A 12,142-nucleotide genomic window follows, 5' to 3' on the forward strand; every position below is an offset into this window, starting at 1 on the left:
TGATTGCTAGAGAGATTGATCAGCAACCTGGGTCGGAGCAGTGTTGCGGAACGAACGTGTTATTTACTTAAATAACACGAGAATTCTGAATCAATCTGAAAATTCTCTATCCCTTCCACACACTACTCCTTTCCCCTACCGAGTGAGTCACGCCTACCCCGAAAGGGAAATGGCTGAATGGTGTAATAAAAAAATATAATAATAATATATTTATGGTATCGTCGGTGAGGCCATTTTAATCGAAGAAAAATCCCGGTAATTTTCCGGGTTTTTTCAGTTTGCAAACATTTTTCATGATCAATAAAATAAACGAATTTGGTCTCCAAAGCTAAAAAAAATTCCATTTGAAGTAATAAAAAATAAACTATAAATTAAAGCACTTAAAGTGGAGCTCTTGAATTTTTTCGTTTTGAAATTAAAAAAAATTATATTCAAATGTTTAATAATTTACACGTATAAAATGGAAGTTAGATACTAACACTTTTAAATTAAATAATTTAAAATGAAATGCAGATATACTGCAAAATTTAGAATTTTTATCTTTTATAAATTATAGAGTTCAAAGATTCAAATTCAGTTCCCAGAACATAAACTGACGTTATAATTTTCACTGTTCTAAATTAAACATTCAATCAATGAACTTTAAGATTATCAAAATCAGATTATTTAAGCAATTTTAAGCTAGGAACATTAAAAATTCACGTTTTTTAACTCAACACTTCTAAAATTAAAAGTTACATTATTTTCAAGACTTTAAACATCCGTGAAAAGCTTTAAAATTTTGTTTCAAAATCCTGAGAGATCTAGAAGTTAATTTAAAGTTTTTCAAATTTAAAATAATTTTTTCAGAATTTCTAAATATCTTTAAAAATTAATGACATTTTTCATACAATTTTTAGAAAATCTTGCTTATTATTTATAGAAAAAACTTGATTCACTTTAAGTTTTAAAAAGTTTTAAAATTAATGTAAAATTTAAAATGATTTTAAATAATTTAAACGATTTGTATGTTCTAAAAAAATTAGCCTCTTCGTACCGAAATTTTCGAGCATTTTCCGAAGCCTCATTTAAAACAAAATGCAGATTATTATTTAATTTTCTTCTGATTCTAGTTTTGCAAGGAAATAAAAGAAAATTATTTTTTTAGAAATTAAATAATTTTTTATTTCTTATAACAGAACAATAGTTTCACGGTGCTGAATGGACCCATGAACCCTTCTGCTAGTATTTTTTATTTCCACGCTTATGGGCTCCGAACCAGCCAGCCAGATGGGCGCTTCCGAGTTTACAATGTCACTTATCGAGTCCATTGTCGAATTCTTAAAAAAAGGGAAGTTGATAACTATTAAATGAATAGAAATTAAGAAGTTTAAATTACATGACTGAATTTTAAATAATATCTAAGGTTGTTTAAGCTTCATGCCACGTTCCCACTGCATATAGAACTGTAGGTAAATAATTGGAATTAAGATTGTTCTGCAGGTTACAATTTTTTCTTAACATCATTGTTTTAGTGGTACTTTAGAGCATTATCATGCTAAAATTCAAATATAAATATAACTTTTTGTTGGATAGTTGTTAGTATTTGAAACCCCGTAATTGAGTATTCATGCGTCGTTGTTTAAATTTAAACAATTTCACCATAATTTCACAGGAACTTTGTGTCTGGGAACAGCAACAATATATTTGAGCAAAATATTGTCTCTAACACGAGTTTAATTTACTAAAAATGACTATTTATTATCACACCGCAGAATTTCACCCAGAACTCCATTTTGCAGGGAAATTATTAACATTAGAGAAATAGTGAATATTATAAAATGTGTGTCTTTTAGCTGTTATTTTCAGAACTTACAAAAATATTTCTCTTTTAGATGACATTTTTGAAGATATTGCAGACAGAATTTTTTTCCAGTTTTGTCGCCTATTAGTTGCTATTGTGCAATAAATATTCGTCGAAGGGCAAATATGTTTGGACATTTTTTATTCGTCATGCAAGGAGTTAATAAAGTGCAGAAAAAAATGGAAATACGTTTAATGGAAAAGCATTAATCGGGAGTAATTAAAAAATTGATTAATTGCGAATATCTCGAGAACGCAAAGTCTACCGAAGACGATTATTGATGTTTTATGTGCTTTATACAAGTAGAAGCGTTAGTTACACCTGTATTTCACTACTTTGAAAATTATTCTCCGAACATATTTTATATGCAATTTAATATTGAAGCATGCTAATTTTTACTAAACCTTCATTTACATTATGATTTATAATTAACTTTTTAATAAATAAAGAAATTAATACAGGGTGTTACTAACTGGTCGTATGTCACTTAATGGGGTCTTCACTTTGAAGATCCTTCATAATTCACCCTTCATTTGACAAAAATTGATGAAAACTCTTCTGGACCCAGAGATATCGTCATTTTAGTGAGATAATTCGCTGCACATTTGTAAAGGATATTTCGCCATTAATATTACCTAATTTTATAGAGAATGTGATACTTGATTACAAAAATATGTCTCCTGATATTATTTCTTAATTTCAGAAACTAATTATGCAAAAAAATCCTATTAATAACATTTAAAGTCAACAAAAAATCATGTTATCTTTTAACTGTCCTTAATTTACGTTGCCAGTGAGAGCTATAAGAATTTAGCAAGGAAAATTTTTCATTTAGTAATCTTTGTTAATTTTATAAACAAATAAGTGAGTAATATTAATGCCGAAATATCCCTAACAAATGAACAACCTATAGTGTTCAGTGTTTTTTAATAGAGCCAGCTTATAAAAATTATCATTAAAATTTAACCATTTTTGTCAGCTCACACAATCCTAAGCATCAAACCTAACCCACACTGAGCATGGAAAAAAGTTCCAAGAAGATTAAACAAAATTTTTAGCTTCTATCGTTTGTGAGTGATTGCACTGGCAGCACAAGGTAGCGAATGGACTAACTAAAAAATGCATAACATTATCTCTAATACCTCCAGATTTCTACAAAATTCAATCATCGGTTCCGGAAATATAAATAATTTTAGAAAATCAACCCAAAAATTCAATATAGCGTAAATCCCAAAACTTAAAAAATTTATGAAAATCCTATGAGCCCAAATTGTGACTTACAGATCACTACAATTGCATTAAGTTTAATTAAAATCGAACGTCCACTTGGAGATTCTGATATTCGTGACGTATACTGGTCATTATGTGTCTCGTACTTCACAGCATTCGACTAAATTATGTTCGTCATATCATTTTTCACAAATTAAATTATTTTACTTGACTTTTTCACGAATGAAACGAAAGCTACGTGTCTTATCAAAACATAGTTTGAAGCAAATTGGGAAAAGTATCATACACTACATCGAGGGGGCCATTTTTCACCTTGTAGCATAATATACCATTATTTTGTTTTGAAATACGCTTTGAAAAATTGTTTTAATTGAATAATTTAAACTTTTCGATTTTTACTTATACATTACACACACACACAAAAAATAATTGATACTTACTTTTTTGGCCCTTTGACAAAGCACCAATCGACCGAGATAGACTGTCCTAAAATCTTAGCATCATTGAGTGCCTCCTTGGCTGCTTGAGCTTCTCTGAACGTCTCGTACTCAACCAAAGCATAACCTTTCAAAAATCCAGTTCTTCTATCAAGATTAAGGTGCAAGTTCTTGATTTGTCCAAATTCAGAAAACTTGTCATGTATATCATCTTCCTGTGCCTCTTCATGAACAGAATTAATAAACAAAATCCATCCTTCGACCGCTTAAAATAAATATATTAGGTATTATAAATTATTAGTTCATTAATTGAGTGATAATTAGTTATATCACGCGTCAAATTTCGAAGTTTGCATACATCTTTGTGGACCTGGTTCATCATCGTTGTCTTCAACAATGTTCATAGATTCGTAGTGCCCTACATCATCTCGTGTAGATACTAATTCTGCCCCATGACCTCTGCCCTTCCTTTTCTTAGCCTTTTCCTTTAATCTAGCGATTCCCTCTAAAATCAAACAAATAATTCGTTTTCGGTTTGACTAAATTTGTTAGTGATATAAGTCGTTATTAAATACGAACAAAATCCGCTAATTTTATTTAATTTAAAGTGTTTCTTGGATTCTTTCAGGCAGTCTAGGTGAAGATATGAAAATAAGCTTGTATACAAAAAAGACTTAAACTTTTCCCCATTATTTGATAGCACTTAGAAATTAATAAAAAATTAAATAGGAATGTCGCAGAAAACAAATACATTTCTTGTAATACTCTAAATTACATTGAAATTTTCAAAACTTTCAAAAAATATAAATATAATTGCAATTAAACTACCTGAGCTGCAGATAATACAAAAATCACACGCAGAGTGTACTTCTTGTTGCAATTCCATTTTAATGAATCTTTGGGACAATATTTTTTAGATGTTAAAAATATCTACGTTCGGTTAGAGTCTATAGAGCATTATATATTAATTATATAATTTATACCTCCAGCCCAATAGAAAGTGCGATTTTCATGCATTTTATTGCAATATTTGGCGATTTTGACCGGGAAACGTAGAGATATCGTTCTGGAAGCAAAGGATTCGGATTCCCCGTTGAAAAATACTCGGAAAACATGTGTCACACGCTCGGGATCAAATGGTGTAAACCTCCAGCCTAGTCAATAGGGCGATATTCATCGATTTTATCGATATATCGCGATTTCGCCCTGTAAAGCGTAGAGACATCGTTCCAAAAGCGACGGATTCGGATTCATCGTGGAAAAATACATTGAAAACATGTATCGCACCTTAAAATTTATATTGCAATAAAATTTGATCTCTGAAAAACGTATTTTTTCAGTTAAAGCTCGTAGAAAACGCATGTTTTTACATAGGAAGGAACAGAGATGGCTTACCAAGGGACTCGGATTTGAATTCCTCGTTCGAAAATACATCGAAAACATGTGCCGCATGTTGATTTTAAGTGAAATCCAGTCCATACAAAAGTTTCGGCACTCAAAATGCCATTCTGCATCACTGTGCTCCGCCCACTCCTTCTTACTTCTTCCTTCTCACTCCCACCTGCTGCGCTGCAAATCAGAGTACACCAGTGCAGGATAACTGAATACGCTATAAAGTCAGACCCAAAATCAGTCGTCCCTCACTTTGGTCACTTGATACTCGTTCAAAACAAATCGTACAATGATCTAGTCAAGTACTGTTAAGAGCTTGGTATACATCTTCAATGTATAAAAAGGACTTACTTCGGTCCCTTATCCTAAACCGCTCAAAAGGTAATCAGTCCGTAATGTCCTCTGGGTGTCATTCTTACTGATGATTGAGCAAGAAAATACCTCAGGCCTCGTGCCAGATTGAAATCTAAGTGATCTTGGACTTGGGTCCCTGATCCAGAGCCGCTCAAACGGTAATCAGTTCGGAATGCCCCCCAGGTGTCATTCTCACTGATTATTGAGCGATAAAATACCTCGGGCCTCGTGCCTTATTAAAATCCAGCGATCTTGGACTTCCGTCCCTCATTCGCAACCGCTCAACAAATAATCAGTTTAAATGCTTTCCGGGTGTCATTTTCACTGATTGTTGAGCGAGGAAACTCCCGGATCTCGCACCGGTTTAAATTTTCGAGAGACATCGAGAGACAGCTCGTGCAGGAACAAAAAGCTTGTACGAAACGTGGATATTCCACTACACCCAGCGGAGACGATCATCATCAACCGGATTACGAGTTTCCGGCCAACTCACAAACAGCAACACCTTCGTCAAGAAGAAAACGGCCGTGTCCGACAGTCGACGTTGTATCACCAATCACGAGTATGAACCCACCTTCACCACCGAGAGGCTGTCTACCATATGCAAGGATGGTTGAGAGAACCTGCCACAATTTATTTCCAAAAGCCAAACGCCGCTTGTCCTTTCTTTAGGAGGGTTTGATTTACCCATGGGACATTGAAGGCCATCCTGACATAATGAAAGATCGGGAGGTCCAAGAATTTAAGATGGAAAAGTTCTGAAAGAGAATGCAGACAAAATCCACCAAAAAGAATGAAAGAACTGGACTCTTAGTTCCTTAGCACCCAGGGATACGCTTTCGTGAAACCACTCGAATCTATAAAAAAAACTGACCAGAAAGTCCCCCAGTAACATTAAAATTTCTTTCGATTGATTATTAATTTAAATCACCGGCCCCTTTCGGGGTGACCAAATATATACGAGGGGATGTTTCCAATTGTTTAAACAGGGAACATATCAAGCTAAAAGTCAATATATTCCATTTTTCTACTGTCCTTACATCTAAACTATTAAAAATATGAAAAATTCTTCAAAAATATATCGAGAAAATGTTGTTGCAGACTTTACATGATAATTCGAGGTAAATCTGTTCAACAGATTAGGCATAGATTCTGAGGCATTATTATAAAATCACCCTCCCTAGGGATTACGTGACCTTGAAGCTGATGGAGGACTTCAGAGTCTAATCGGGCTAGATATCTGGAGAAGTTGAATCAGAGGGACTGCATCGCGAGGTATAGTTGCTCTGGAGAACTGACGGTCTCTAGTCAGCGGGACCTGAACTAAGGAGGTATCTTGGCAAGGATAATAGCAAAGCACCATGGAATATAGAAGCCTTGAGTTCCCATTCTGCCAAGCCAGGTTGGGATTACCATGTTGAGACGGTCCCGAATTTAAACACATTCATATTTATTAAATTCGCTCAAGAGCGGGTGAATGCGAAAATAAATACGCTCCTGCATGATTTGCAAATTCCTTAACAGAAGGGTTATATGGATCGTATATACCGTTACGTGAAACAGGTTTGGTTGCGTGCGCAACCAGTCGTAATTGGGGATCGACAAGCTGGCGAGAACGGGATCTTCGTGATTACTAAAGTACGGGTAGATCGTCAGTCGGCACCAAGCTTCTAGGGAGAGCTCTTGTTTGGCCAGCGACAGATTTTCAATTCGTAACATCGCGTTACGATTTGAATTAATTTATGTACGTAGGCACGATTAAAAGGAAAGGCAGTCAGGGAACATTAAAGGTGGTACCTATCCAGGGCATTCAACCCTATTAAAGGAAATTTTGAAAATTAATGAAATTAAAAAGAAATAAACTACTATTTTTTACGGTGACTCATGCTCAGCACGCGTTATTGGTTCTCACGGACTTGAATTGGAGGGTGGTCCCCCTCGTGATTAAGCGAGCCATCAAAAGGTGGGAACTTAATCACGCCAATTCTTGTTTTCATTCCGTGATTAATCGTGATTGCAGTGCTGGTCATGGGTGCTATGAAAAAAAATTGATTATCCGTGTGCAATATGAAATGAAATTCTAACTTAAAAAATCCTCACAATACTTATTGAATGCGCGACCCGTTAAAATCAGGAACATGTTCAATGGGATTTAAAGTCACTATTGTGTACTGAGATTCTCCAATTTGCACATGAAAAATCAACCGTTTTGAGACATTAATTTCACAGTATCTTAGGAATTGTATCAAAAATTCCCAAAATAGATAAGTGAAACTGATATTCAAAATCAGAGAAATAGGAGGTAGGTAATTTTTGATTATTATTAATTAAACGGGCCAAATGAATTACTAGCCCTGTAAAATCTGGGATGGTTAAGTGGTAAGAAGAGTAATACACAGTTCTGAATGGCAAACATTGCACCCCAGTTTGCTCAGAAAAGCGCTTTATTCATAAAATCTGTTGCACATAAGAAAAAGGGAATTTTCAGCTTTTTCTTTGTAATGGGGGAAGTAAATCTAAAATAGGTCATTTAGCGTGAGGCGTGAATAAATAGCCCCAACAATCCAGAGGTTATAACCAATTCGCGACTCAATTCGGTTCTCGCTTCTGGAAATCCATTTTCCATGATTTTGATTATTGTGAGATTTCACTGGTGAAAATTTTTCAATATAACTTCAAAATAAGTAGTCAAATTAATATGTTGATCGCCGATGCGATGGTAGATCCTGGATCAAGAGACAATTAAATTTCAATCGATTTTCTAATAAAAAACTATTTTAAAATTCAGAGATAATACACTACAATTATATATAACAATTTTTCAATTATTATTTACTGGATTACAGCCCCTACTAAAGTTGAGAAATATATGGGTATACATTAGGCGTTGAGAGCGATTACTCCAGCATGTTGAACTTTGAAACCTGAAAAATTGCTCAAAATAATATTTATTTCAAATTATTCTTGTAGTTTTATGTACTTTAGATACTTGTTAATAGATTGGCATCAATAGTTCATGAAAAACGTGAAACTCATTTTTAGACTTTTGATCACCATTTCGTAATCCTCTCTGTATAGGGGATCGGTGGCGACACTACTGTGAAAGCCGTATGCTCACATTAGAAGAAAGGTCCACGAATAAAGTAGGCACGGTAAGGTAAAAACTTACATTTATTTCGGTAGAATCGAAATTTACACTACGGGGGTTTGGAAAGAAGTGACTTTCGGTAAAAAAAAGGTGATGGGAATAAAGGGTGGGGCACGTGTTTGCGCGGATAGCATGACTTGACTGCAAGTTAAAGTGACGTTTATATGTGTGGAAAAAAGCCCGCAAGCGGGAAAAACCTCAGACTCTCAGATATTATTTTATGCAAAAAAAAGTAAAAACAAAGAGTGGAAACGGGGTAGAGGGGTCGAAAATGAGGAATGGAAGTAGTTCAGGGGTGGCAGGTCGCCGCTGTATCAAGACGAATATCGGCGTTGTTTCGACACCCCGTCCCCGACCTGGGTGTATGCAAACTGCAATTCTCTGTGCAAGGCAGAATTCTTGGTATATCTAGAGGCATTGATGATACGCCTGAAACACAGACATAAGTTATGATAATATATAATATATAATTATATTATTATATATTATTATAATTATATTATTGATGCACCATGGAGTTGCTGGAGTTTACAGCTTACTACATTTATTATTTTATTGCCCTGTTTTCCTCTTTGACAGGTTTCACGAATATTTCCTCCCACTATTTTCTGTCAACTTATTCCGGGTGGGTTCTGGGGAAAAGCGTTTGAAAATTCAGTAGTTGTCGAGAACTTCCTGAAGAAGCAACATTTCTTGCACTTAAATCCTGTAAAAAATGATTAACGTTGACGGAAAACAATTTGTGATTAAAGACTGCGGTCGTAGAGGTGATTGTTTATTTAAATGTTTAGCTTTCAAACTACCAGATAACAATCACGAAGAAGTTTGTAGTAATGTGGTGAAATTTGTTACCGACCATTGGAATGTAAACGGAGAGTACAGACATTTGGTTGACAAAGTTTTGGATATAAAAAATCGCAGATTTTACTCTCAATACATGAGTTTCATGAGTACTTTTGCGATCGAGGTAGAATGTATTGCAGCAGCCTACATGTACAGTGTGAACATAACAATTATTAAAAAATTGAATAACAATACTTACTTCTCGGTTCCTTTGCGCGTAGATTCGGAAGGTCAAAAAATTCATTTGCTCTTCAGTGGTGATACTGACAATGGACACTTTCAAATTCTCGATCTAAAACTTGATAAAGAGAGTACTAACTCCCTGCCAGTAGGTCATGAAGAAATGGATTATTCAAGTGTCAGTGGCGAAAGTGAAAATAGGAATTATTGTGCAACTGTTAGTGGCGAAATTGAAAATAGAAATGTTCATAACTGTGACAGTGATATTTTCTCCAATAGTGAAAATAATATCTGTATAGATTACGAAAATACCAGTTCTATAAACAGTACAACGGCAGTAAATGCGGTGAAGACCTCAGCGAGTATTTGACGGTTAAACGATCGGGAAGGCGTAGCCAACACTCATGTTCTGTGAGCAGTACGGACTCTGAAGTGAAAACTCCATTTTCCAAAAATAAAAAATAATTTATAGCTAATGTCAGACGCTATTTTTAGGCCGAAAAAGATGCTGAAATATGTAAGGACCTTAATCAAGTTGTGCAAAGAACAGCGAAATGTTTACATATATTTTTGAGAGAAGCGTCGTTCAAATTAGCGCAGAAGAAAAGGAACACTGCGGCCAGTTATTCGAGCCAAGAAATCAGGAAGCAGGAAGAAAATGTACTGAATTTGATGAGCATATAGAAGGTGTTGTACGGCGTTCGATATTTGATATGTATATGAGAAAGGAACATCCAACTATTAAAAAACTTATGCAGCACCTCCAAGAAACTATGCGATTTTCCGGAAGTTAGTGGTTTCACAATGAGAAAATTGCTAAAGCGCCTCGATTTTAAATCTAAAAAATGTAGAATCGATCTTTTCTTATGGAGAGTTCTTCGATAGCTGGAAAAAGAGCGGCATACCTGCAAAAAATTCATTTCTATCGAAGAAATGGTTGGCAGATTTACTTTGTCTACGAGACAGTGCGTGGTGCTAATCATCACCCTCAACATGGATGGCTTGAAAAAATTGAGGACAACGTTCGAGACAATTTTGATGTGTACCACTCTGGCCTACAAGCAGTCGGTGGCTATCGAGGAGGCTTTCTCGTTCCTTCTGGTGCTGGCGAAAGTCATTATTCTCCACATTAGCAGTAGGAATGGATTTTTGGATGGCAGTTTGAAATGTTTTTTTGATAAAAAGGAGAGTGCCGACTACCACGATGAAATGAACGCGGCTCATTTTGAAGAGTGGTTCAGGGAGGTGCTTCACAAACTGCCATCTAAATCTGTGATTGTGATCGATCAAGCACCCTACCATACTATAATCGATCCTGAACGTCGCAATCCCACGTCGAGTTGACGGAAAGTCGATATCATTCAGTGGATAGTAAAAAGAAATACCGTACCTCCAACACTCTGGGAAAATTGCGTAAGACACGTGGAAAAAATAAAAGAGGAGTATAGAGGTACTAATCAAAGAATGGACATGATAATGAAAATGGAGCTGCTCTTTATCAACGTTCGTGAAGACGATTCCAGTGATAAAGAACCCTCGGAAGAACCTTCTGAAGAACTGAGAGACTCAGATTGAAGAAGAACTTTTCATCTTTCATAGATAAGACAGTATGTCAATATTCTTAAATTGTATATACTTTTCATACACTATATTTCCACTCAATATTTCTCTCTTTTGTGCATATAATAGCATAATTATAGTGAAAATCACAGTAGAAAAAAATTCTTTCATACTTTCTAACATTATTTTTAAAAAGTTCGTAGTAACCTAAGATGTGCATAAATTGAAAGGTGAGATAATTCTTTACATGATAAAATCTTCGGAAAAAGTGGAAACTTTCTGAGAAATTTATTTTTTTTATTTTAGAAGATTGTACAGAATTGTACCAAACTTACTGGAAATATTCCTTACATTATATTACATTTCACCGGATCCAGATTTCAGAATTTTGAGCGTATTTTGTAATGTTTTTAAATATTTTCAAACAGTATATTGATATTTAATTTTTTAAATAAAGAGTTGTGAGATTTCCATGGAGCTGAAGAAAATTTCCTTATTATCATGAAATGTTTGAATAAATATTTAAAACATTTCAGCAGAATTTTATTTTGAAATCTTTAAAAATTTTAATTTTTGAAAGGTTTATAAATGTTCTTATCACTTTACGATTTATGTTAAAACTTCCAAATAGGTTTTAAAATTTTCTTGAAATTTCGTAAAAATTCTGCAAAATTAAACAAATTCTTTTTATTGTTCAAGATTATTTTTTGATAATTTTAGAAATCTTTTTTATTTTTTTTTATTGTTCCCTCATAATGAATTTTTCCATAATATTTACAAAAAATGTTGCATTCTCTTGAAACCTTTCAAAATTCTGACAAACCTTCTGAATCAAAACTTGTGAAAATCTCTCTACTTTATTCGAATCTATTCTAAAGTTTTGTAATCATGCAGAACTAAAACTTTTTGTTTGAAAACTTTCTACATTATTTTCCGAAATTTTAATATTTTTAATTTTTTTTTTATTAATTCTCAAATTTTGTTAAAACTTCTGAATATTCTTTAAAATCTTTCAAATTTTGCCTGCAATTTTCTCACAAATTCTGCGAAATTAAATACCAGGTGTATACATATGAAACCGGTATTGCCATTTAGCGGCCAGTAGGCACACTTGTAGGCACTGTCGGAACTTACCATTTGTGTTAATTGGCGTAT

The 12,142-nt window shown here is 34.1% G+C and overlaps 1 protein-coding gene across 5 annotated transcripts in view; it reads right to left on the minus strand.

The window, feature by feature from the left end:
* LOC117170165 (RNA-binding protein 8A) overlaps positions 1 to 12,142 on the minus strand; it is a 45,844-nt gene that overhangs the window by 6,653 nt on the left and 27,049 nt on the right. For 3 of the 5 annotated variants that reach the window (XM_033356728.1, XM_033356732.1, XM_033356730.1), the window contains exons 2-3: positions 3,869 to 4,015; positions 3,514 to 3,775 (exon numbers count right to left, since the gene is read on the minus strand). In XM_033356728.1, coding sequence (XP_033212619.1) covers positions 3,514 to 3,775; positions 3,869 to 4,015 — 409 coding nt within the window. Of the gene's footprint in view, positions 1 to 1,282; positions 1,320 to 2,931; positions 2,996 to 3,513; positions 3,776 to 3,868; positions 4,016 to 12,142 lie in introns of those variants that run through there. The other 2 variants (XM_033356733.1, XM_033356731.1) reach the window with 2 other exon arrangements.

The sequence above is a fragment of the Belonocnema kinseyi genome, chromosome 3 (assembly GCF_010883055.1).
Source record: "Belonocnema kinseyi isolate 2016_QV_RU_SX_M_011 chromosome 3, B_treatae_v1, whole genome shotgun sequence".
Classification (NCBI taxonomy): Eukaryota; Metazoa; Arthropoda; class Insecta; order Hymenoptera; family Cynipidae; genus Belonocnema; species Belonocnema kinseyi.